General features: G+C 40.8%; 1 protein-coding gene across 3 annotated transcripts in view; it reads left to right on the top strand.

Moving 5' to 3' along the window:
• Positions 1-26,413, top strand: part of col4a6 (collagen, type IV, alpha 6) — a 145,952-nt gene extending 119,539 nt beyond the window's left edge. The window contains exons 17-49 of one of the 3 annotated variants that reach the window (XM_023280498.3): positions 340-393; positions 875-944; positions 1,031-1,141; positions 1,239-1,388; positions 1,816-1,869; positions 2,864-2,959; positions 3,537-3,694; positions 3,820-4,002; positions 4,133-4,316; positions 6,794-6,838; positions 9,746-9,817; positions 10,502-10,609; positions 11,330-11,548; positions 13,225-13,383; positions 15,595-15,765; positions 15,849-15,992; positions 16,141-16,263; positions 16,413-16,594; positions 16,676-16,739; positions 16,846-16,920; positions 17,147-17,254; positions 17,381-17,488; positions 17,587-17,658; positions 18,353-18,472; positions 18,552-18,668; positions 18,760-18,921; positions 19,004-19,102; positions 19,299-19,445; positions 20,615-20,731; positions 21,694-21,885; positions 22,099-22,270; positions 22,381-22,495; positions 23,392-26,413. In XM_023280498.3, coding sequence (XP_023136266.2) covers positions 340-393; positions 875-944; positions 1,031-1,141; positions 1,239-1,388; positions 1,816-1,869; positions 2,864-2,959; positions 3,537-3,694; positions 3,820-4,002; positions 4,133-4,316; positions 6,794-6,838; positions 9,746-9,817; positions 10,502-10,609; positions 11,330-11,548; positions 13,225-13,383; positions 15,595-15,765; positions 15,849-15,992; positions 16,141-16,263; positions 16,413-16,594; positions 16,676-16,739; positions 16,846-16,920; positions 17,147-17,254; positions 17,381-17,488; positions 17,587-17,658; positions 18,353-18,472; positions 18,552-18,668; positions 18,760-18,921; positions 19,004-19,102; positions 19,299-19,445; positions 20,615-20,731; positions 21,694-21,885; positions 22,099-22,270; positions 22,381-22,495; positions 23,392-23,652 — 4,212 coding nt within the window. In that variant the 3' untranslated portion in view covers positions 23,653-26,413. The remainder of the gene's footprint in view (positions 1-339; positions 394-874; positions 945-1,030; positions 1,142-1,238; positions 1,389-1,815; positions 1,870-2,863; positions 2,960-3,536; positions 3,695-3,819; positions 4,003-4,132; positions 4,317-6,793; positions 6,839-9,745; positions 9,818-10,501; positions 10,610-11,329; positions 11,549-13,224; positions 13,384-15,594; positions 15,766-15,848; positions 15,993-16,140; positions 16,264-16,412; positions 16,595-16,675; positions 16,740-16,845; positions 16,921-17,146; positions 17,255-17,380; positions 17,489-17,586; positions 17,659-18,352; positions 18,473-18,551; positions 18,669-18,759; positions 18,922-19,003; positions 19,103-19,298; positions 19,446-20,614; positions 20,732-21,693; positions 21,886-22,098; positions 22,271-22,380; positions 22,496-23,391) is intronic. The other 2 variants (XM_035952917.2, XM_035952916.2) reach the window with 2 other exon arrangements.
• Positions 26,414-26,619: the final 206 nt, after the last annotated feature.

The following is a 26,619-nucleotide window of genomic DNA, read 5'->3' as shown; positions in this document are numbered from 1 at the left end:
TTTTTAATTTAATGTGCACCTGTACACCATTTTTATCTGAGGTCATTAGATATTTAGCATTTAATTTGCAGAAAATAAAGTTGTCAAAAGTGTTGTCAAAAAAACATGTGAAGGTAATCCTTGAGGAAAATGGAGTAAAAGGTGTTTAAAATTGTATTTCGGTAAGGCAATAACAGACGAAACAGATGATTCCTCACCTTCAACTCTACTATTGTGTGTATTTTAGCACATTTAGTGGCTTATTAGGGCCTAAATCGTACACAGCGTATTAAGATACTCTGCAGTCTTTACACCTGTACGCTATAATGTAAACTAAATGAAATGTTTTTCCTATCTCAGGGATTCAGAGGGAATCCAGGATTCCCCGGCCAGCCAGGATACATTGGACCCAAGGTAAACTCACACACTGAAGGCAATTTAATGTACTGTCACACATTACATTAAATTGTGTCTTAGTTCTATACAACATACTAAGTGTTTAATATTTGTTGCATACTAATGTGTGTAATATAGTAAAGAAGTTTTCAAAGTGGGAGGCAGCCTTAGTTATGAACGGAGATTTGAATATGTGATTTGTTTTCAAACATGCTTTAGAGATCTGGTAGTTTTGGGGAATTTAACATTTTTTTCCCATTAAAAGCCTTTGTGTAATCTGAAGTCAGGTCAAACAGCAATATTAAGCCACTGTGTTGATTTCATAATTGAGTAAAACTAAGCAAAAATTGTGCAATCAAGAGTTTAAAATGTAAAGACTTGTGGTCTGGGCTACACCCTCAATGTTTCAGGATCCTATCAGCGCTTCTTCTGCTCAAACCTTTCCTTTCTGCGTCTTCTGCTGTGGTATTTTCTCTTCATCTGTTTGTGCATCTGACAGGGAGACCAGGGAGAACCAGGACTCCCAGGGCCTCCAGCTTACGTCAACAATCTGGGCACCTCTGTTCAAGGTAACACACAGATTCATCCATTTCTACTAACCTACATTGTTCCTGTAAACTATGTTTCATCATCTAACCGTCTCTTCTGGCTGCAGGACCTCCAGGTGACTCAGGTCTCGGTGGCCTCCCAGGCATCCCTGGAGAGCAGGGCGCTCCGGGATTTGCAGGAGCTCCAGGCCCGCCGGGAGTAGGTGGCATCTTCTCAGGTAATATGCACAAAGTATGAAGAGTTAGCAGTAAAATAGACACGCCAAAGGGATGGTTTGAGTGTTCTCACAGCAGAACATGAATTTCTGGATACAGGTCGTCCCGGATCCCCAGGTTTTCCTGGGACCCCGGGTCCAAAAGGAGAGAAGGGCAGCCCCGGTGCACCGACCTACGGCGTTGAAGGACTTCCAGGCTCCCCTGGACTCCCCGGACCCGTTGGCCCTCCTGGACCTCAGGGCGTCTCTGGTATGTTCACACAGAATCGACTGATGAAACTGTGATGTTCACCTCTCACAGGACGAAGACTTATGTGACTGATTTAAGAGAACTGAAGCAGATGAACAGAGTATTTTTAATTCTACAATTATAGTCTTATCTTAAACCTCCTTCCGTCCTTTTTGGATGTGTTATATCTGTTGTTTAAGTTGTCTCCTGTTTCGATTTCAACTCCTACATAATGATACAGCATCATTCCATGCCAGAATGATGCTTCATTATCATGTGGGAGTTGGCGATAATTTGTTTTATTGATACAGTGTCATTCTGGCACAGTGCTGTGATTTAGTATAAAATAATTAAGAATCAATTTTGTCATTTTTCATGGAATAAAAGGCAGTCCATCGGTAAGAGCACAAGATAAGATAGACTTTAACTGACTTTGCTGTCCTCCAAGGCATTTCCATTCCACCCTGCGTCATCTACCCTGAGGGGCCTGTCAGGCCCAAAGGTCAGTCCTACAGGTATCCAACAGGCAGCCATATTGCTATGGTTGCTATGGCAATATTCAGCCTGACAAAGCGACATTCAAAAACAACAAACTCCCCTTTCAGCAGGCAGTGTCTAAACTGCCAAACTGCTTTTTAATTTTCGCGCTGAGCTCTGTGCAGGGAGTGGTGGTAAGTATAGAGCAGCTTCAGACTTGGATGTGAGAGTCTCTTACTCCAAGCTGCTTCTCTCATCTTTGGCCACAAGGTGTCGCCCTGCTGTGGATGTAATTCACTGATTTTACATCAATAGCAGCAGTCAGTGTTTGCAGCAAAAGTTCTTGCATTTGGTTTTCTCGCAAACACATTTAGCACAGGATGTGATTGTGGATGTAACAAAAAGGGCTAATAATAATCAAACAGGAACTTTTGATTGAGCAATTGAACACAGAATTTATGCAACAGAAGCAAATATCCTGCATGTGACAAACTTATTTGCACAACTTAGATGAAACTGCAACATGCTCTGCACGCGGCTCGTAACTCTGTCATTGTAGTCGATGTAAAATCACTGAATTAGTTGATGCTGTTTTGTATTTTAATATGATATAAACAGTTTAATGCTTTTTTTTTTTTTTTTTAAAAATAAGCCTTTCATCTTTCAGCAGCAGCTCAAACCTTCTGTCAAATCTGACAACCAAACAGAGCAAACTAACCCTGATTTCACACTGTGACATCAAGCTCCACTTGCACTGTGCTGCTTTAAAAGATCCCTGTTTGTATCGTTTCACCATTTAAATGTGAGTGCATAATCTAAATTTTAAAAATTTAAATAAAAATCAGTTCCACCAAGACAGGGATTTCACAAATATTCAATGTTTTTACATTTTACGTCAGTCAGTGCAATTCAGCTGAAGTTCAAACAGTGTAAAGTCTATAAATAACAGATTTTTATATTCTTTTTAGTTACTCTGTGGCTCATTCAGTGTGTAATTGTTTATGTGTGTGTGCTTACAGGTTCTCCTGAAGGCCCAGCCACTAGTTTCCCTGGACTGCCTGGAAGCCCTGGGCCCAGAGGAGATCCGGGTAACCCAGGATTCAGAGGCGTCAGAGGTGCACACAGGGTCTTTCCTCACAATCTTTCTGCAGTTGTTTAATTCTGTGTTTCTAGAGGGTGCTTGAAGACTTTTATTCCCTGTGTTCTGTTTATGTTTCAGAAACTGTCCATCACTGTCTTGTTCTCCAGCCAAAACTAGCTACAGTTTCAAAAATACCAAGTCTCTCCATTTATATATTGCTTTGTTGTATAAATGTATATATCACTGTTTTTGCAGTGCAAAAACTGCTAACTACACAGCTTCTAGTCAGATTTTCTAACTGAGAATCACCACGGATGTCACAAGCGTCAGCTACAGACTTGTTTTCTGCAGAAAATATGTGATCCTTTTCTTTTAACACAGGAAATTCCCATTTTTGTCAACTAATTACATCGTAATCTCGATATCTTCATTAAAATTGTTGGTTTTCTTTCATTCAGTTTTATGTGAAAAAGTTTTGTCCTCATGTTTTCCATGCAAATAATCACACAATTTTTCTTCCTTTTGAAACATTCTTACTTCTTCTCTCACATTGTTTGATTCCATATTTCCCCATTTACATGTTTTTTTAATCATCTTCCTGATTCCTGCAGGTGACCCTGGTGACTGTGGCTGTCTCGGAGGAGGCGTCTCAGGGTTGCCTGGGTTACCTGGAGTTCCAGGAGCCAACGGCAGCCCCGGATTCCCTGGACGAAAGGGTGAGCCTGGCGACGGTGGTTCACCCGGCTTGAATGGTGTTCCAGGATCTACTGTGAGTAAACTTTTTGCACACACTGTTAAATGGAGTATTTTGCTGATGTTTTTAGCACTGTTGAGGTTGATTGTATACAGCTTTCAGAAGTCTTGCTAATAAACATCATTTCTTTCCGTCTGCAGGGTCGTGCTGGTGAGAGGGGCGGCTTCGGTCGTAAAGGAGAGAAGGGGGCTTCGTACTACCCCAGCCTGGGTTTGGGGGTGAAAGGAGAGCTGGGAGCTTCTGGACCCAGAGGACCTACAGGTGAAACAGGAAAACCTGGCAGGGATGGACTACCTGGCTTCCCAGGAGCCCCTGGACCTCCAGTGAGTACTGAGACACGCAGTGTTCAAATTAGTCTGAAAAGTTCTTTGAGGAAAGTATACAAATTAGGATTCTTTCTCTTTCTTCTATTTCTGCTTTTCACACCTTCTTACCCCCTTTGTTTCTCTCCAGGGCGATGCTGGCTTCGGCACAGTTGGAGAGAAAGGATTCCCAGGATTCCCGGGTTCTAAGGGACGCCCCGGTGGCCCCGGTGAGCCCGGCATCGGCTACGCCGGGACCCCCGGGTTTCGTGGAGAGACCGGAGACCCTGGTATACCAGGGTTGCCAGGGCAGCCAGGTTTGCCTGGACCGAGAGGTAAGTGATGACGGGGAGGAACAGCAGACAGGAAGTGTTGCTCGTGAGTGTTTCTTTGACTTTGAGAGAGAGAGAAAGTGTGTGGACGTCATGTATTCTCCCCACAGGGTGAAATCACATCCTTATCATCACATCACTGCCCATCCTTCATGTACTTTAGTCACCGTAGCAACATCATCCTAACATGCAAAACCATTAGAAGACATTTTTAGGGGACACACGGTTCAGCTGCCTCACTGAAGCAGCCAAACTCTCTCAGACCTGAAAGGGGACATCATGGCCCTCGTCAGATTTTCTCTGTGAAAGCAGCTTTTCGCCCTTCATGCCTCGGCTGCAGCAGCACACTGTTAACTACATGATTAATGGTCTCCATTAATGTGCTTATACACTTCTTCTGCAGCCATAAACTGCTTTATTAGTCGACTGATTGATGCACAATGATGATATTGTAATTGCTGATTGCGCAACAACTACTGTGCTTCTTTAGTCTCAGAGGAGGTGAGAAGATTTGACATGGCAGCGTTGGTCAAAATTCTAATTTACAAACCAGTGAAGCTTCCAGACATGTTGTGTTTGGTTGAGAAATGCTGATGTTTTTTATTTTTAAGATAGATTGTCGGACACGATTTGATGTTTTCATCCCTTCAAAACAGCTTCCCTGATAATTCAGTCAAGAAAACCTTGTTTACAACTGTGTTTCTCAGCATTTTTAGGTCGTGATTCTCTGAAATACAGAAATGTTACGGCCTGAGTGCGAACATAAACAGTGATTTTGTGTTGTCTTATTTTCTCTCTGAAGCCAATCAAAATCTGGAAGAAATACTTTTTTTTTCCTCATCCAATGAGACGCCCAGGTTGAGAATGAAAAAAGACTGAAAAGCAATTTAACAGCTGTTCTACATCCTGTGTGAGTTTGTTGACTATAAGACAAACCCTCTGTGATGTAAAGGTTGAATGTATTTAATTATTTATTTTCCAGAAAATTGGAAAATCCTGCAATCAATATGTGCAACATTTTCCAGATGTCCACAGTGTTTTCAACTGTGACTACATATTATGGATAATTTACATTTTGAATTAATTTCCATACTTGTCTCATCTCTGCTCTGTGTAAACACAGCCTGCAGTTCATTACAGTTCAGCCATACTTTCCCTGAGTTTTTTATCACATGGATGCAGCTGAGTCACTCAGCTTCACGGTTGCACAAAGGAGTGCAGAATTTTTTTTTCTCCAAGAATCTGGTGTTTATCTTTAGAATTTTTTTCTGGAAAAAATAGAGCAGTTTGATGAAATACCACAATTTTAAGCTTAGATTTGGTTATTTTTTTACAGATGAATAGTTGGACTGTCAGAAGATTACAAATCAAATGATTCATTCTGTTTTTACAATTTCTGGCTCCCATAAATTGTATAATTTGAATGTTTTTTTTAAAGGATAGCAGCCTTTTAAACCCGTCACTTGTTCTAAATGTACAAGGAACCTTTAGAAACCAAAACTGTTTCTGTACCAGTCTGTAAAGTGTTTATTTGTGCTTTAAATTTTAACGTGGATGTCTACAGGGAATTAACTCACTTATGGAGCCTCAAGTGGACATTGAAGGAACTGCAGTTTTTACTAGTTTGCATCTGCAACATTTTTTTACCCCTGAAATTTGCGCCTTGGTTTAAACCCTCACAGCATATATTTAAGATAAAGCAGAAATGAAAGAATTCATTTCTACACATTGTTGTAAATTTTGTGGCTGGATTTGGACTTAAACTGGTGGACTGAACATTTTAGAGTCTTCAGTGGCTAAATAATAACCATGATGGCATCTGGAGAAATCTTAGTTAACACCACTCATGGCACTATGTTTTACAAATCCATGTTTTCTACCTCTTTAATCACTGCGTTAGAGTTTTTATGTGTGTATATATTTAAAAGCAACCAACACAAGAAATGTAAGCGTCATTAACAGTTTCCTTAGTTCTTCCTCTCTGAGACTAAATGACACAAGGCTTCAGCAACAGCTGGCCACTCATCCTCAGTATGAATGTGTGCTCTCATACCATGATGCTAATGCTAAACATCTGATTCATTTTGCTTTTAATACGATGGTTATTGTCGCTCACAGGGGCCGAGAGAGAGTGATTTGACCTCGTTACAAACCAGTGTCTCTCCTCCTCTTTCTCGCCCGCTGATCGTAATAACCTGTTTTTAAGCACTTTGACATTGAAGCGAGCATTTTAATATGCTTTTGCTTTTAACTGAATGAGCCTTGAATTAATTGAATGGAACTGATTGCTGATTTGCTGATATCTGTTTGATGAAAACAAGAATGAATTGCTTAATTGGCGCATGCAAATGACCCTGACTGGCTTTGTATGCTGCCATCTTCTACTTCTCTCTCTCTCTCTCTCTCTGTCTATCTGTCTCTCTCTCCATCCATCCATCCCTCCATCTCTCTGACCTACCTGTGCACGTGTATCTGTCCAGGTGAAAACAGCTGTGGAGGGGTTAATGACGCCGGAGAGGGAACGGGTGGGTAACTAACTTTTTCATCCACCAGCCAGACTAAAGAGCCTGGATCAGAATCTGTAGCGTTTGAGCAGAAACTGGTGGATTCAAAGAATATCCAACGAAGCAGTGGAGCAGGAAACCAAAGGAAAGACGTTAGATGGGAATCAAAACGGTGCCAGACCCACTGAATCGTATCACACTGTTCTACCACGTGTTCACAATGTAGGCAGCTTTAATGGGCCCAGCATCCTGACTTTGTAACTGCACTGATGCAATGAGATTTTAAAGAAACAAACTGGAGAGAGAGTGGAGATAAAGCCAAAGCTGAGGGGTTAATAATGATATTTTGAAAGAGTCCAATCCTAACAGAGCACCCCAAGAATGGAAAGAAACATGCGACTTTTAATGATGCTTCTTTTTCATGATGAAGTTTTAAATGCTAGCCCTGCGACAGACTGGCGACCTGTCCAGGGTGTCCCCTTGCCCCAAGTCAGCTGGGATAGCCTCCAGCCACCCTGCGATCCGAATGACAATTAAATGGTATATAGATGATGGATGGATGGAAGTTTTAAATGCTGTTTCAAAGCCTTTTGTCTGGGCCAGTTGGAGAACAAAATCAGGGTGCAGCTGAAATAAGACGGGGCATAGCTGTAGACACCTAAAAATTATGTAATTTGCAACAAAAAAAAAGTGATTATTGTCCCATTAGTAGACATTAACTCTGCTTGTTGTGATAGGAAAAGAATGTCATCATGAAATATATCATCTCCATAGAATTTTGTCTCAAAATTTGTACAAGCCGACCAAAATGAAGCATCATTCTTGCAGGAATATTCTAGCCATTCTCTGTTTTTCACAGTCATGACCTACAAAACAAATCGCCTGACTGTATAGATGATTTATTTGGATGTCCTTATGCAAACTCTTCTTTAATGATGAACTTGTGCTGCACTTGTGGAAATTGAAGTTGTGGTGGGGAATGATCTGGTGATAGTAGACGTGCAAAATGATGCTAACTGGAACCGTGATGGTGTTTTTAATAATCAGATTAATACATTATAAATACATTAAACAAACACTGTAGAAACTGTCCAGCTAAAAATCTATGCAGACTGACATCATGGTTAAACTCCCCTCAGTACTCACAAGTAAGTGTTGACACATTTATTATTCACATTTCTAATGGGGCTACAAAATACTAAAAGAACATTGCAAGACATGCTTAAGCACGCTATTAGAACCGGGCTTGTACATCATTAATTATAAAAAAAAAATTGTTAGCTTTACCTCATTTTAGTTCAGGGGCCATACAGGTCAATTTGATCTCAAGTTGCCTGGACCAGTAAAATAACAGCACGATAAACTATAAATAACTCAAAATTTGCCCTATGTTGTAGTGCACAAGAGTACATTCTGAAAATATTCGCACTGAATTAAATATTGTTTTGCAAAACATTATGAACAACCAGAAATTTCTGAAGAAAAATAAGTTTAATTTCAGAATACTATCCCTCAATTTGTCATTTGCACATTACAACTTACAGATCGCGGTGTAGACTCAACAGTATTTTGCTTTATGATCAAAACAACTTGTCCAGATCTAGAAATTATTTTAAATTTGTAGTTTTACGAATTTACAATTTGCTGTTAATGTCTTCTCTGTAATTTTTTCCGTTTGCAAAGTCGTCCTGTGGGCCGGTTTTGGCCTCAAAATCACCTAAATACCACAAAAAATACAAAACAGCAGCTCAGAAAAAATCTTTGGTTGAAGCTTCATTTCCAAGATTTTTGTTCCTGTCGACTTTTTAAAAAATGCTAGACCTTTTATTCTGCTGTTTATAAAAATTAAATCAATGAGTGATGTTCATTAAAAACTAGAGCTTCTGAGCATCAACTGTGGAAATAAATGATCTTCCAGCGATGTGGTGATCTCATGTTTGCATTGTGAACACATGAAAGAATCATTCAAAGTTACATCTTATGGTAGAAAGTGAAAGTCATTGTCTGTCTACTAAAGTAACCTTTAAAAGGGCTTCTAGGTATTATTTAATGGCCTTCTAGATTAGTTGTGAGCCATTCATCCCTTCAGGATGCCAAATTCTGAATAATCATGTTGGTCTGATCATCTCTAAAGCCACTAATTACAACGTATAAACCTTTTATAAGGGCTGCGTGAAATCGTCCAAGCAGGTAATCATGGGAAATGTAGTCTTGTCTCCTTGTCAATCATTTGTTCATGGCCGAGCCAATGGAAGCCTCTCGCTCCCTGAGTCTCAGGGATTCCATTCTGGCCGAGTCAGTCGATGATTGGCAGAGTTTCAGGTCAGAGCCTCCTCTTCTTCCAGCCGAAGCTGCTGAAACCTGGCGCATGTTTCCAGCCCTGCTCTGCTCAGTGCTTTTAACCAGTGACGGGGTTTTGGAGGAGGGAGGGAAGTAATAACAGCTGAGCCACGGCAGACACCCAACCCATCTTCTAATGTTTGAACTGCCCTTTAGCGATTATGATGAATTTGCTACTAACGACATTCAACACACAGTAATTCTCATAATTAAACTCAGATTAACCCGAATTAAAGTTCTTTTATTTGAGAGCGTGAGTGGACGCGACAGACCATCAGTCCTAGGACAATAATTCACTGTGTGACTGTTGATATGAAATTAATTATCAGTAAACATGAACAAAACATTATTAGCAGTTAGTGTTTTTGTTAATGTGTGATTCTACAGATTAGTATTTAAGATGTGTTTAACTGCTATAAAGACATAAAATATGTCTTTGTAGATTTTATTTGGAGCACGTCTGCTGTCTCTGTGTGTAGTTATTTGTTATATTTAAAGTAGTTTACAATATTACGACCAAGTTTTCACTCTGTATGTGTATTAAAGTGTATAAAATGTGAATGCTAACCTTTATATGACTGCTGCTAGGCCAAGTGCTGCCTTGTGTCTTTCCTGGTGAGGATGGAGCCCCCGGTGTGCCTGGTATACCTGGACGACCAGGTACAGATTTTACTTAGTGATGCACTTATTTAAAATATACGTGTTTAAAAAGTCACATAAATCTCCTACGGGTGTTTTTCTGTTGATTTCGGCTTCATCGGAGCACATTTAAAAGCTAGAATGATGATGTTATGTTGTGTTTATGTGTATAAGGTTTGTTTTTTCTTCAAGATTCTTCAGTTGATTCAGTCAAGTTTATGTACTCCTGTTGCTAAATATCATTTAACCACTGCAGCTGCAAACATTTGTATTATTGGAAGAGGTTTTTTCTTCAAACTGGATAAATAAAACATAATTGCTTGTATAATTAGGGCTGAATTTTCTGCAAAAACAAACAAAAAAGTCATTAAGGTTATTTTAAATCTGATTTTAAATGAGTCTTGATATTAGTAGGAATTTTTGCATTTCTTTTCCACTAAAATATATACAAAAAGGATTTTTGCTGCGGTCTTTACCATATACACATGTTCGTTTATGTTTCTGTAGCACCACAGTTCTTCATTTATAATGAAATTTTGCAGCACATTTTAACTTTAGCATCAAAATGCAGCTCCTGTAGTTTGTTTAGGGCACAGGATAATTATAGCAGCTGTCAATTTATGAAAAGAACCAACGTATAAAAAAGAAAACTTTCACTCAATAAATCTAAAGAACCAGAGCTCAACTTGTTTGTGTCCCTGTCAGGCCCTAAAGGTGAACCAGGTTTTCCTGGAGGTTCTGGACGTCCAGGGTTCGATGGTGCCAAAGGAGAGAGAGGAGACCCTGGTTTTGGAGGTCAACCTGGACCACAAGGTAATATGGTGTTTAGGTCCATCTCACTGTTAGGTGGACTGGAATCAGAACCAGGACTTTGTGTGGTGAACAGTAGTTGGTAAATGTAGATTAAAATAGCTGAAATATGCAGGATCTTTGAAAGCCGCTGGACTATGCAAACACATATGCAGATGATATGTGCCTTCTGTTAGCTAGCTCTTAGATTTACTGGTAGAAACTTCTGACAAATATAAACAAAAAAAATCTCTGGATGTACATTTTGTAGTGTTGTTGGAGGACAAACAGCTTGTTTATTGCTGTAGATGTATTAATAATCTGGTACTAATAATCCAGGGGGAAAGGGTATGAGCTAAAATCTTCCATTAAAATCTGAGTTTCATTAGAGAAAAAGCTGGATTTCCTGATGATATCTGGGGATGAAACAGTCACTGATATTTTGAATATGGATATAATGGAAAAAATAAATGAAAATTTGCTGTGAAAGGAGTTCAGTCCCTGCAGTTTTTAGGCAGAAATCCCAATCACAAGGCCTGTGATGCTCAAAATTTAGGCCTAGATGCAGGTTGTTGTTACTCTTGTTGCTGTCCAGTAGCTCCTGCTGTGAATTTAATGAAGGCTTGTTGCTGATTTATCTGGACATTAAGTAAGAATCCACTGACTTACTTCCTATCACTGTTGCTGTGTAAATAAATCAGCAATATTCACCTCCGCTGTTTCATTCACTCCTCCTCCCGGCAGGTTTCCCTGGACCCAGAGGGGACGCTGGAGTTCCAGGTGTTCCAGGACAGATCTTCGATGGCGGCAGGGGGAAGGACGGCGTTCCAGGGCGTCCTGGAGGCAAAGGCCAGCCTGGGGAAGTGCTGGGAGCCACGCCCGGAGCTCCAGGACAGGACGGTTTACCTGGAATCCCTGGAGACAAGGGTCTACCTGGGACACCGGGAGGACCTGGATCACCTGGTGAGACTGGAGAAGAAACACATTAACACAGTTAAATTTGCAGTTTTTATTTAATTACACCTAAACAGCACTTAATACAATATTGATGTTCACATAAATAAGTATCAAACTCAATAAAAACTCATCTAATTGAACAATTACATCTGAAAACCAGTCAACAAGTGACCAGAAACAAATGCAACGAGTCATCAAATCCACCTTAAATCCGAACCTAAAGTCACAAAAACAGGGTTGAATATTGGGTTTGACTGCATATAAAAAGAACAGCAAGATTGTTGTTTTTTTATTGTATACAGTAATATTTAAGTTTTAGTCAGGGCCAAAGGAAAATCACCACTAGCAAACGAATAACAAATAGATATTTCCCTTATTTTAGCCAGTTTGTTGATTGAGGTTTCATTTACTCAAGCGTGATACTCATTTTTATTATTTCTCTCGGAAATAACAGTAAAATGAGTAGATTTCTTTCAAAAGGAAAGACAGACTCACGGCCTTCACTGTACACGATCTAATCATTCATGTGACCTCTACAGATGCATTCTGAGTCAGCAAAAAAATAAGAAGTCATTTAATCATAACTAAGAACAGTAGGAGTAGCAGTGGTGGAGGAATATGAGTTTATTTCTTGGGGAAGAGACATTTTTCTTATGGTTCCAATACTTGAAAATTATGTCCCGCACAGAGAAATTATAGTTGTTGCCATTTTTTGCAAAATTGAGCTTTTACACATACAGTGCAACAAGAAAACACAGCTTTCATTCTTACTAAAATCAGACTACACTCAAGGCATGGAAGTACAATGAAATATTCAAAACAAAATACACTAATTCTGATGCGTATGACAAAAAGAAAAAACACAAAATGGCTCTGGTTTGCCTCAAGCTAACCTTCATTTTGTTAGCTTTGTTACATCTAGTTACTGGGTTACTGTCTTCTTGTCTTTGGATAAATTTGGAAAAATATCTTTGTGGCTGAACTGCTCATACATCTGAATTGTTAAAATACTGAAGTTATAATATGAATGTGACACTATAAGAAAACTCCAGGGCAGAGATATATGAATACACTACTGTTCAAAAGTTTGGGGTCACTTCGAAATGTCCTTATTTTTGAAAGAAAAGCATTTTTTTCCATGAAGAAAACAATAAATGAATCAGAACTCCAATCTAGTCATTATTAAGGTGGTAAATGACTATTCTAGCTGGAAACAGCTGATTTTTAATGGAATATCTCCATAGAGGTACAGAGGAACATTTCCAGCAACCATCACTCCTGTGTTCTAATGCTACATTGTGTTAGCTAATGGTGTTGAAAGGCTCATTGATGATTAGAAAACCCTTGTGCAATTATGTTAGCACATGAATAAAAGTGTGGATTTTAATGGAAACATAAAATTGTCTGGGTGACCCCAAACCTTTGAACGGTAGTGTAGGTTTGTATGTATTTTTTTGCAAATTGGTTAAAAACTTATCCATAAAGATAAGCGGACAAACGCTGAATAGTTCCTCTGATAATGAGCCAGGTTGATAATTAGTCCATCACTAATTTAATGTAAAATATTTTCCTCTGAAATGTGTTGGAGCAGAAGAACAAAGCAGCATTAATGGAACTGAAGTGCGAAAGTAAGTCAGAAGAAACAGCCTCAGTAATGATGGTTTTCCTGGTTCTGCCGTCAGGTTTCGATGCTCGTTCTGGTGTTCCCGGGCTGAAGGGGGAGCGTGGTGTTGACGGTCTGCCTGGTATTCCTGGACTCCCCGGACCTCCAGGTGATCCGACTGGTGGTATTACCGGTCGGCCTGGAGCTCCCGGTGCAAAGGGACTGAGCGGACCTCCAGGTGAGAGGAAACATTCAGCAACCCTCACTAACCAGACTTCTGTTCAGTTTTTTACACTCAAGTATATCCAAAAATGGAGCTTTTTATGTCTTTCGATCGATAGCAAAAGAAGATACATCATTTTGTTTGATCTCGGCTGGTTTTCTTTCACGTCTCATCCCTCTATTAGTGTTGGTTCATCCTTCTCTTTTGTCATCATGTTTCTTTCACCACCAGTTGCCCGTTTTGTTGTTTATTTAAACTCTGCATCACCCAAAAGAATGTCCTCTTCTTCTTTTTTGTGTGTTTCTTTGTCCCACTTGTCCTCCATCATTCTTTCTTCCCTCCTTCCTATACACCACCACCATCATCTCCATCCATCCTCTCATCCCTCCATCATTTTCTTCTTGGTGTTGGGTCATTCGCTGTAGGCTGCCAAGGTGAGACTCTCTCCCTACCCCATCCATCATCCGTCCCTCCGTTTCTCCATCCTCTCGCTGTTCATGCGTTAGACCAAACACTTCACCAGCTGAAGTGTTTGAATGCTGCTTTATTCCTCATCTACACTGCAAACAAATGTCCATCTCCATCATTTAGTGAACATGGAGTCTGTGTTGGGGTGTTGATATTACATTTCTTCAAACAAGTCAAGACAGAATCCAACAATATGGTGACAGTTTCAGAGCATTTCATGACAAGAGGTGTCCTTCAGTGTCCTCCAGTGTCCTTCAGTACACCATAAAAGGACTATAAGAGAGAGTTCAATCTAAGCTGAGCATTCATATAGCATTTTTATGAGCATATATTTTGATTTGTTCCTATTAAAAAGGCAATGCACCAGCTCCTATGTTTTTCTAGCTTCTTTCTGTAGCCACTCTGAGAACTTCCAGTTGAAGATCTTTTAGAAAAGAGCTGGTGTCCTTGTAGAAATCCTCAGGAGGTGTGATGTTAGTCATGTTGCTATGTCTATCACTCTGCTAGCATTTTCTGCCAGAGAAAAACACCTTCAAAGTAATTTCAGTCATCTTTCATCTACAAGTATTTAATTAGTATTTTGTAATTCTGCAGCAAAAAAACACAAAAGTTCTTGGTGCATCACTTATGATGTCAATGTTTGCTCATTTTGTCTCTTTTAAAAGAGATTTTCCAGCTTTTAAATGCAATGTTTCTTAGTTACTGACTCATATCTTTGTGTTTGCACCAACAAGTAAAAGCTTCAGTCATCTTCACCATCAGAAAATACAAAAAGACGCCTGAAACTGTGGCGCTTGAAGGCAATTCTTTCATCACACCCAACTCTGACTCATTCAGAGAAGAAGATGGATATTTTATTTGTGAGAGATTCAGCACCAAAACATTTCTCAGGAAATGTTTCTGTGATTTTTTTTCTTTTTGAGTCTTTTTTTTGCAGCCAGAACTAACCTTCAAATATACTGCATATTTACATCTAATCAGAGCCACGTGTTTACTGAATTAACCAGAATACATTTGTGTGACAACAAATCTTTTTTTGACGCTATTTAACTTGATCGCTCTTGCACTGAACGTAGCGGCTTTCTTACACTCTTAAAAGGGCTTTTTATTTTCAACACATCCCTGCATTGTCCTAGATTGTGGCAGATATGGTTTCCAACTTAAAGATGTGTTGAAAATGTGTCCTGTTTTTAACAATGTGAGCAGTAGTGTTTAGTTTGTTCTCCTGTAGGACAAACTTTAGGTGGTTGAATCTCACTAATTCAGTCTGGAATTGCACTTGAAAGCACCACAATTAAAGATTTGTTCTTGCAAATATTTAGATCTTTAAACTCCCTGAATACTGTCTAAATTGGCATCATGAAAACTGTCTGCTCTACAATTTAAGTGCAATTGCAACCTAATCAAGGCAGTAAAACAATGTAAGGTAAAGTGTGTGATTACATTGCTATCTGCTGTGTGTGTATGTGTGTTGCTGTGTGTATTCAGAATAGAAATAATTGATTTTGTTCTGTTTGTATTAATAAGCATTGCCTTAGAGGTACAATAGGTAAGTTTTTTTTCTTGCTCAGTATTTGTTGTTTTCACTTACATGTTATGAATGTGAATAAATGACATTTACATTCATATGATAAACAGTTTCTTCCAGACTGATACTCTGGAACCATTTCCCATATTTCCATTTAAAATTTAGATCATGACGATTAAGTGACTGCTGTCTTTTTCCCGTCTCATCATCCATCATCCGTCCATCACCAGGTTTCCCTGGTCGCAAAGGAGACAGAGGAGACCCAGGTTTCCCAGGGCCTGCTGGAATGAAAGGAACCCCAGGACTGCCTGGCACTCCTGGGTCACCAGGGCTGAGGGGACCCCCCGGACCTCCAGGACCAGGAACTAGAGAGGGAATTCCAGGAATCCCAGGAACTAAGGGTAGGCTAGAGATCTGTTTGTCAGTGATTTCTCACCTTTGTAGAGGATAGTGACAAATAATGATTTTCTGTTCACTCCCATAGGTGAAAGAGGTTTCTCAGGAGTAATGGGTTTCCCTGGACTACCAGGTCGTCCCGGGTCTCCAGGATTTCCTGGAGGTAAAGGGGTTTCTGGAGGCCCTGGAAGAGATGGATTTCCAGGTGGACCTGGATTCCCTGGACAGAAAGGTAGAGTGAGGATGGTGACACCATCAGGATCAGTTCAGAATTAATATTTGTAGCTGCTGCTGTTTTTAGAGCACCACAGAAAAGTACCAGTCAGGTGAAATGATCAGCAGCCATTTACAAAAACATCCATGTGTTTGCACTTCTGTAGGTGAGAGAGGATACCCCGGCCTTCCTGGCCTGCCTGGTATTCCTCTTCCATCAGGGCTGGTGGAGAAAGGAGACCCTGGGTTCCCCGGAAGCAGTGGCCTTCCTGGCTTCCCTGGACCCAGAGGTACCACTACCTCCTCAAAATTAGACCTGAACGAGACATACAGCATCAACTAGCAACTTTACAGCAACATTAACTATCAACAGTCAAAATATTGATGATGAAAGTCTGTAGTTTCCCTCCATACAGCACGTCTTTGTCTGGTTTCACAGGTGACAAAGGTCTGCCGGGTCTACCTGGACGTCAGGGTCTGCCTGGACTTCCTGGCTTTGCTGAGCAGAGTAAAGGACAGCCAGGACAGCCCGGGTTCCCTGGACAACCCGGAACTCCAGGCTTTCCTGGACCAAAAGGAGAAGCTGGAATCATGGGATTCCCTGGCATGTCGGGACCACGGGTAAGAAAATACACACATACTACAGAGCTAATATGCAGCAAGTTCAGGCAGTGATATTGAAGTTTGGATGGACTTTTTAAGGGTGATGATGGTGCACCTGGTTTCCCTGGCAACCCTGGAGAGTCTGGTCGACCTGGTGGCAAAGGTGAGTGTAAATATCAGAAACATCATACATGTGTTCTCTAGCAAATCTGTTATTGGCTAATCCAGTATACACAAACCTCCATTGACTGATATGTTTTGTTGCTCAGGCCTACCTGGAGAGTCTTATGGTTACCCTGGAGGGCCAGGAGCTAAAGGCCAGCCAGGAGATTCAGGCTTCCCAGGTAAGAAACAAACAGGACCAGCAGAAGCTACTTTGAATTTGGAGAAGATTGTGTAAATCCACATTGAAAAAATGGTAAAAAGGCCCCCAGTAGTACCTTTAAAATATGAAAGAACCTTTGTTTTACCAGACTATATCACAATAAATCAGCAAAGTCCACTAGTTGTGACGTTTCTGATACATATCATAAGGATGTTTGACCAAACACAATGATGGTCTCACTTCAGGTGGTCGTGCCAACGATGGCGCCCCCGGTGACAACGGCTTTCCAGGAAGTCCAGGCTTCCCTGGAGCCAAGGGTGGTCCAGGTGAAGGAGGACGGCCTGGAATAATGGGTGAGAGACATATCTTCATATAATCCGATAAACATGACCAGATGCATGATGTCCCTCAAAACACCAGAGAGTCTGTTTTATAGAAAGCTACTATTACATACTGACATCATGTTTCTTCCTCAACAGGATCTCCTGGTTTCCCTGGACCAAAGGGTATGCCTGGATTCCCAGGAAGAAGAGGGCCAGATGGGACTCTTGGCCTGCCTGGAGGTCCTGGGGGTCCAGGATCCAAAGGTGAGAGAAAAACTTCCAAATGAGATGTGGCAACTCAACAGGCTACAATATGAGCGTCACCTTCAGTCAGACACACTCACAGTGTTGTGTTTTCTCAGGTTTGCCTGGATCTCCTGGTTTAGACGGACTTAATGGCCTTGCTGGACCTAAAGGCCTCACTGGAACTCCAGGTACAGACCTCAGTACACACACACACTGTCTAGACTGTATTTGTGGATATGTGGTGATGTTATGTGGACAATGTTTCAAACAAGACTGGCATCTCCTTTACTGAGTCATGGATCCTTCGTTTATGTCTGCTGGAACACAGGTGTCATGAAGGCAAAGAACAATTTGTGGCAGGATGCTGCTGATGCAAGTTGAGAACAATTTTCTCAATCAGTGATCGACAGTGTTATCAATCAGTAATCAATTACATGAATTGTGGATCATTGTCCTGCACTGATGTTGCTGTTTGAGTCAATGAGCACACGGCTCTGTTACATATGCCACTGGGACATAGAACATCATCCTTGTTGATCCTGGCTTTTGTTAAACACATGAGCTCTGGCTGGAAGCCATGAAAGTCGTCATGATGCCCATTGCTAGCTAAACCCCACAAAGCTCTCTGCTTGCAAACACAGAATTTCTCAGAGTCCGAGTGACTACCTCCTTGGGTGGTAACCAGGCACAACAGATAGAATAACACTAGGTCATAGTAATGAAATGACTCAGCCAAGTCTTTCAAGGAGAGAGCAGCCCTCCCACTGTCTAAAAGTCAGAAGCTATTTGATAGCATACTGTGTAAAATGCTTTTTTCTGACTGCTGCAGTTTGCAGACGAGGAAGATTAACTGCTGTTGAACGTTTTGTTGTTTGTATTCAGGTGGAAGTGCAGGAGGTCGTCCTGGTGCCCCTGGTATTCCAGGCGCAAAGGGAGAAAGAGGTCTCTCCTACCCTGGAGGTCCAGGATTCTCTGGATCAAAAGGAGAGAGAGGAGAGCCAGGTGAGAAAGACTTCGAGGAAAAGTAAAAACACTGACTGAGTGTAAGATAAATACAGACAGGCATTTTTCTGTGTATCAGGTGTTTCTGGACTCCCTGGGTTCCCCGGTCGGCCTGGACTTCCTGGTGCAGTTATTGGATCTGACATCCCTGGACCTCTTGGAGACCCCGGCCTTCCTGGATTGGATGGAGAATATGGTAAAATACGTTTTCTCCTTCCAGTCTGTTCTTCCTTCCTTCCTTTCTTTCCTCTCTTCTTCACCTTATAACGCTGTTCCATCTCCTGCAGGTTTCCAAGGTCCTCCAGGTCCTCCTGGGCCGCCTGGTCCTGGAACAGCCCAGGGAGACAGAGGTGACTCAGGGCTGCCTGGATTCCCAGGCTCACCCGGCAGAAAGGGAGAATCGGGATTCCCTGGAGGCCCTGGACTCCCTGGCAGCCCTGGTTTTAAAGGTGACATGACAAGAACTTACAATGCAGCCATGTTTGTTTTTCACAGACACAAAAAAGCAAACATTGTGTTTGTGCTTTTCAGGAGAGCGCGGTGAGACTGGCTTCAGCGGAGGTCCTGGTCTCAAAGGCTTCTCTGGTGACCCTGGTTACTTTGGAGGCAAAGGCCCGAAGGGATTACGAGGTAGGAGGACTCTACATGAATAGAATTTAATCAGTGGATTATGGTGGTGCAGGGAATGAACACTCCTCTGTGAGATTAGGTATAATGCTAAAGAACTTCTCCATCCTACCAATTTCTTCCATTTCACCTCTTCTCACTCTATTGTTTCCTCTTTTTCACACTCACACATTTCTTCTTTATTTCTGCTTCTCTCCAGGGCCTCCTGGTCGGAAGGGTTTCCCTGGAATCACGTTGCCACCAGAAGTGTTCCGTCGTCCCTTCGGAGACCAGGGCTTCCCTGGCGAAAGTGGAGCCCCTGGTACTCCTGGAGAACCTGGTCAGCCTGGCATGCCCGGACGTCCCGGTGAGTGGTGAAAGCTGAAGTTAAGCGTAATGCTTGTTAGAAAGCCCTCATATTTGATCATGATGTTGTATGGCTTGTGTTATAGTTGTATTTCCTCCCTTGATGAGCTAATCGGAGGTTTGTGTTTTTTACGTAATGTCCTTGAACGCATCTTGTGTGTGCCGTAGTTTCTACATAGCAGCACAGTTGTTCACTAGTTGTCTTCTGTGCACATGTTTGAAGTGGATGCATGTTGCAATTGTTCTTCCTTAACCTGCTGTGTGTAAGTGATGAAGAACCACAGCTTGCCACAGTTATCCACAGTGCAGCACAGAGTTATCTGCCACAACAATAAACATCATTAACCAGGAAAGTCTGGCTGCCGTGTTCTTTAACTGGGACACCTTCATACCTTGTGCCACTCTGAAAATACCTACTTGGAGACCCTCTCTACTTTTTAATGCTAAATACATGTTATTCCCCACCATTTTTTACGTCTCAATCACGTTATAACACATTGTAGTTTTTGGGAAACATGACATACTTCATATGTTTTGTGCTTGTTTGCTTTCTTTCTAGGGGTTAGATGAGCAGAGTGGTGCTACTCTTATGTATCGTCATTAAATATGAAGCCAGGGGCCAGAAGACAGTTAGCATAGCTTAGCATAAAGACGAGAACGCATTTAAATTATTTCACTGCACAACCCCGATAAAGCTACACGTGGGCATTTCTATGTTTCTCTTTTGTGCAGCTTAAACAAATGTGATATAACATCTTAACTGCGGAACATACAAGATGCGTATGGGTAGATTTTGTGACCTTTACACAGACCTGACCAGCTGTTCCTTCTTTTGCATCCAGACTTTATGCTAACAGGCTTCTCACAGATGCAAAAGTGGTGGTGATGGTCTGTTTATTTCTTAATGGGAAAGAAAATGTTATATTGTTTTAATTTCCCAAACTGTTGGAACTATTCCATCTTTAGCATGATAGACTTTAACCACATAAACCATCGTAGCTTTTCTGTGGCATGATTTCTTTATACTTAGAGTTTATGTACCCTTTGATCTAATATTTCTGAAGGTCGTTATAAAGGATAGTCCAGTTCATCGAATGTGCTTTACAGTGCAGAGAAAGAAACTTAATAAATAGATCATGAAAATAAGTGTAAACTATTGTCCTGCTGCAGGTCCTAATGGTCGTCCTGGTGGAGTCGGTAAACTTGGCAGGACCGGAGAGCCTGGTCTTCCTGGACTCGTCGGTGATGGTGGACCTCCTGGCTTCCCTGGACCCACTGGAGAGCAAGGTCACTAGTCTGACTGTTGTCAACTTTTTTTCTGTTTTGTCTCATAGATTGCATTTGAAATATGGATGTAGCCTCTGGGGTCTAAAAAATGAAGCCTGTGTGAAAGTGTCTTAAATCTGCATTGTTTCTCATGTCCAGCATGGGACGACTCCTCTGATTGCAAAATGAAATCTAATAGCATAGAAGTCAATGAGAAAAAAAGTCGACTCCTCACTTGATTTGTTACCTTAATAACAAATATGACTACTATACAACAACTACTGAGTGAATGGTCTCAGCCACTAGTTTCAAGTCTCGTTCAAAACGCTATGGTGTCTGTTTTGTAAATGATGGTCGTTTTTTGGTGGAAGTAGATGATAAAGCAGGGTTTGCTAAAGGGTTTACACTCACACTGCTACATGTTCACCATTATTTGATTTTATAGTTGTAACTATAACAGAAATTGAGTGTTTATATTGTTCTTCAGCCAAAAGCTTGCCTCATCACTAAAGAATGTTGTTGTACGTGTATGTATGTTGTGTCCCTTTTATGTGTTTATTCAACTTTGAACCACTTGCAGGGACAGTTTGATGAATTCAATATATGAAATTCTAATACCATGTAACTGTAAAGTTACTTATCCGACAAGACGATTTTAAAATTTAGATTATTAATCCAAATTTTGAAGGCTGAGTCAAATTAATGACACGAAGCACAAAAAGTATAAAGTAAAAAACACATTATATTCAATTATTTTGAATGTTTTCAGGTCTTGCAGTGTATGGCCACTGAAGCCAAGATGTTGAAATACTACATATGACTATATAAAACACAGAACTATTAATAATACATCATATATTCTCTATTATCCCATTAATCTCCACATACCAAAATAATTGTAATTTCTGTGTTTACCTGAAAAGCAGCTGCTGCCTCTTATTTCTGACATGTGGTCAAATGTCCCTTTATTTCCTCGTCTTCAGGTCCCCCTGGTAACATCGGTCGTCCCGGCACTCCCGGCAGCGTCGGCCGCAGTTTCGGCATCGGCTTCACTCTGGTGAAGCACAGCCAGAACTCCCAGCCTCCCATGTGTCCTCAGGGCATGAGCAAGCTGTGGGAGGGATACAGTCTGCTGTACGTGGAGGGGCAGGAGAAGGCACACAACCAGGACCTAGGTATGGAAACTGATTTTATTTCAGTTGTAAACACTGAACACTAGAATCTTTGCCATTCTTCAGCTTAAAAATTAGGCTCTTGGTTCTTGTGTGTGGATTTGAAGTGTAACTGTAATGCTAGCAGTCGTTTCCAGGTGTAGTTTACATTTGTTGTGAGCAGGTTATCACAGCAGACGGTCCATTAAAAGTGCAAAACCTCTCTTTGTATCTCAGGTCAACCAGGGTCATGCCTACCCAAGTTCAGCACCATTCCCTTCCTCTACTGCTCCCCCAACGAGATCTGCTACTACGCCAGTCGCAACGACAAATCCTACTGGCTTTCCACAACCGCACCCATACCCATGATGCCCGTGGCCGAGGGGCAGATACAGCCGTACATCAGCAGGTAGTGTAGGCCTTGTCAAACTGCACCCATGCAACGCTGCTTGCAACATAAGCAAGGATATCATACATGTGCATGTGTGTAAATAATCAGTTGTTGCATGAACACTGCAGGTGCTCAGTGTGTGAGGCTCCATCTCAGGCTGTGGCCGTCCACAGTCAGGACATGACCATCCCCAACTGTCCCCCCGGCTGGAGGAGTCTCTGGATAGGATACTCCTTCCTCATGGTAGGTCAACAGTCCACATAGATCTGTACCAGTCAACTAGAGTCCATTCATTCCTATTGGACATCTGTGATCTCTGACCCTCCTTCTGCTCTGCACATTAAGTATAGAGAGAAATGAATGTAGTGCTATGGATTTTGAGAAACCCAACTGTTATGTAGCTGAGAAAGCAAGCAAGCTAACAGGTTAACCAGCTATTCAGTGGCTATGTTGACAGTCAAATGTTTAACTAAAATGAAGAAAAAGTTTGAAAGGTATGTTACCTTTTAAAAAGTTGTAGAAACGATGACATTTATCACATCCAGAAGCTGTAAAAATACAAAGAATCAAATCAAACATATTTAACTTTTCTTGAATTACTCATCAGATACTAACAGTTTGATTTTTAAGTGGTTTGATCCATAGCCAGATGGAGCTTTTAGGAGACACAAGACAAAACAGGATGAGTCAGTTGTTGCAAGGACACAATTTCAATTCAAATTCATCTTAAAAATATGCAGAGGAAAGAAGTAAAGAAAATCAGAAGGAAGGTAAAGATTAAGGTGGGTGGTATGTAGGTAGGTGCTTTATTGATCCCAAAGGATCTTCAAGAAACTATCAGCATATTAAATAAACAGAATATACAGAAATAAAAAATAAGAGCAGAGCACACAGGGGAAATAGAGATATAAAAAAAATATAAAGGCATGATTATGTACAGAGTGTATATACTAAAGCTAAAAACAGTGTAGATGGTTCACAAATAGGCACAAAGCTCTGCAGTTAGTAATGTGCAAGTAACCAGAGATGTCCGTTTATATACATGCATGTGTCCAGTTAACCAACACTGTCAAACTGTTTGATTTTTCCAGCAGTTAGTGTTAATGAAAATCGTTCCTCTGGTAATTTCTCCACCACAGCACACAGCAGCCGGTGCTGAGGGTGGCGGTCAATCCCTGGTCTCTCCTGGCTCCTGCCTGGAGGATTTCCGCGCGACTCCGTTCATCGAGTGCAACGGGGCCAAGGGCACCTGCCACTACTTTGCCAACAAGTACAGCTTCTGGCTCACCACCGTGGATCCCAGCCAGGAGTTTCTCTATTCGCCAGCCCAGGAGACCCTGAAGGGAGGCCAGGAGCGCTCCAAAGTGAGCCGCTGCCAAGTCTGCAGCAAGATCTTGTAGTAGGCGGCGGAGGTGGAGGGTAGAAGAGCGGAGGGAAACATCAGGAGGTGATACACTAACACTTCAAGATGAAAAATAATAAGAACAGAACATGTGACTGACTGAAAATGAGCCCCTGTCCTGCTTCACTGAGCAACACTGGTGCCGTTTTCAGAGTTTTCTTTTAGTCCCCTTTAGGAATGAATGGCTTGTTAAAAAAAGAAGCAGGAGGGAGGAAATGGAAAGAGAAGGCTTCCGGTATGGTTGCTCTTCTCCAGATTATCACTGACAATGGTGCTATTGTTTATGTCTGTTTTTAATTTTGCGTGTGTTTTCTCGTAACGATTTTTGGCGAGAATCATTCTCGGCTACCTCGGAGAGTGCCGCCCCTTTGGAAAGCACTGCACCGGTCACACACCAGGGCTGCTTCAGGTGGGCCAGTTCAGACAGCAGAGCCGCAAATTTAAGGTCTGGACAGCTGAAAGTGGTGCTTCGGAGGATTTCCTGAACTGGTTTAACTGAAGTAGATGTTATTGATTCCGGTTCAAACTTCCATTTTTAGAGAAATGGTCGCCTCTTCTTACACTTGATATTACGTTAATCACCATGACGTCGCTCTTTCTTGGCACACTGGTGGTTTTGCATGTTTTGCGTGAGTAACGACAGCATTCTGATTGACATTCGTTTTGAAGGGTTTGAAAATCAAATTGCTCAAGATTAGAAAAAATATAATAGTTAACATTGAATGCACTGTATTTTGTGCCTTAACAGACCACAGAAAGAGTAAGAAGCAGCTGTTTTTCTGTGTAAACACTCTTATTACAAAGAACTATTGTAGCTGTGGTGTTGCTATCTTGAAATATGTTACGTATTTTGAATCAAGAGCCTTTCAGCTCCTCATAGACTGTATATGAAAGATAGACGCTACAGCAACTCCTCTGCTGCAAAAGAAGTTTGCACAGAAGTCTGCCAGAAAATGACCCTGCATTAAACATTATCCTAATGAATTTATGGCTTCAGTCACTAGTTTAACAGATTTTTTCTTACAGCATGGTGCTAAATTTGTCAGTGATGGTCCCATTTAGAGGTAAATAGACAATAAAGCGGAATGTATTTTAGGGAAGGACTACCTTGTGATTGACCCAATCAAATTCATCCCTCACTAACCACGTTTCAATAGACCAACATTCCAGATCTTAGGCTTCAAACCAGTAGTCCACAAACCAATGGGTGACATCCTGATGGCTACATTGATCTTCTAAATACAGTTTATTATGCTTTCAATCAATGCGTAATTAGATTCAGAATGCCATTCAAGATACAGTAGGATTAATATCTATGTCAGAAAACCATTTAACGGCTGCTTTTAAATGCAAAAACTTTGCTTTTTCTTTGTCTCTGTTTACTCTAATAAGTAAATTTTATTAGTTTGAGTAACTTACAATTCTTTACGTGTTGATTTTCACTGAGAAATGAGTGTAAACCCCGAAGACTAAAATACTTTGAAGAATGCTCAGTAACCATATTATCTAGCCATAAACATGCAAAACTGCCAGTGTGGTGCTTTAACTTTACTATGCATTTTTTCACAGACCTGTGACCTCTGCACATTTCTCAATGTGACTCTCTGGTGCTACAATTCCCTGACAGTTGACTTGAAAAGCAACATTTGAGATCACTTCTCATAAAATCGCATGCAATAAATGAACAACCAAAAAGGCAAGTCAGCATTTTTCCTCACACAAGCGTCACGAACAATAATAAGAAATGACTGATATTGCACTGATATGAACTCACATGGGGTTAGAACATCAAACAAAGGCAAGTAAAGGGGCATATTTCTCCATCTCCACGCTCACAGATTGTCATTGTATTGTGACCAAATTAGTATTTTTTTTTAATCACCCTTCATTCACTCTAAATTTGCAGCAGGAAACAAAAACACACACTCTCTGATAGATTGTTAATTATTTGCTGTACATAGTGCTTCCTGTATTTCCCAGCAAAACATGTTAGAGCGAAAGTCTGTAACACTGTTAGCTTCTTATGTTATTTGGATTTTTTTTTTCCACTCTGTTTTTTCACTGTCCTTGGATAAGAAAGAGTTCAAAAAAAATTTTTTTTTAAAAAAGGCTTTAAATATAGATTTTTTTTCAGCCATAAATGTGATGATAGATAAGGATTTTCCAAGACAAGATTTGAATTTTTTTACATTAAGTTTGGTTTGGAGTGAAACTGGTGCATCTATGCTTGGACAGTGAAAGCTACTGCATGACCTGTAACCACTATGACCGCTGTGTCTAGCACGTCTCTCTGCTGGTAGCCCTGACTTTATTATTATGTCACATTTTACTTTTTTTCTTTCTTTCTTCCTATTTGGTCTGTATTTGTTGTTTTGTAATCTAGATTGTAATTATTTTACGTAAGTCATGATACTATCCCCTGGTTTTATTTACTGAGATGGGAGGGAATGGGAAGATAATGATGTGTACATTGAATTTTAAGGAAAAAAAATATGCTTTTAAGATGTTTTTATATGGAAAGTATATTCACCGCTGACGATTTAACAGATGTAACAGCAGTTTTTATTGTCTGTTTGGACTTAACCCCATGTTCAGAACCAAATGTTTAATGCAGCAACATACTGTAAGTGCCTGGAGTGACAGAAAAGAAATGCAGTTTTCCTCAAAGAGGATCCAAAACAAAAAGTGATAATAACATGTCTGTTGCTGTAATGTGTATTTCTGTGCTCACACACTTTGGAATAAAGTTTTAAAACTTACTCAGAAATGCATTTTTTATCATTTGTTGTCAGCTCAGTGTGAGGATTTGAAGCGGATTCACACATGACATCAGTATTTTCTGGTGTTTCTGGTGCTTGTGTGTTGTTGTGTAAAGATGATGTTTGGGATCATATTTCTGTGTGCTTGGCAAAACCAAATTAAAAACTTTAACACTTTGATACTGATTCTGTCGCCTTGTACAACC

This window comes from Amphiprion ocellaris, chromosome 23 (assembly GCF_022539595.1).
Source record: "Amphiprion ocellaris isolate individual 3 ecotype Okinawa chromosome 23, ASM2253959v1, whole genome shotgun sequence".
Lineage (NCBI taxonomy): Eukaryota > Metazoa > Chordata > Actinopteri > Pomacentridae > Amphiprion > Amphiprion ocellaris.
This window is presented reverse-complemented; position numbering and strand designations above follow the sequence as displayed.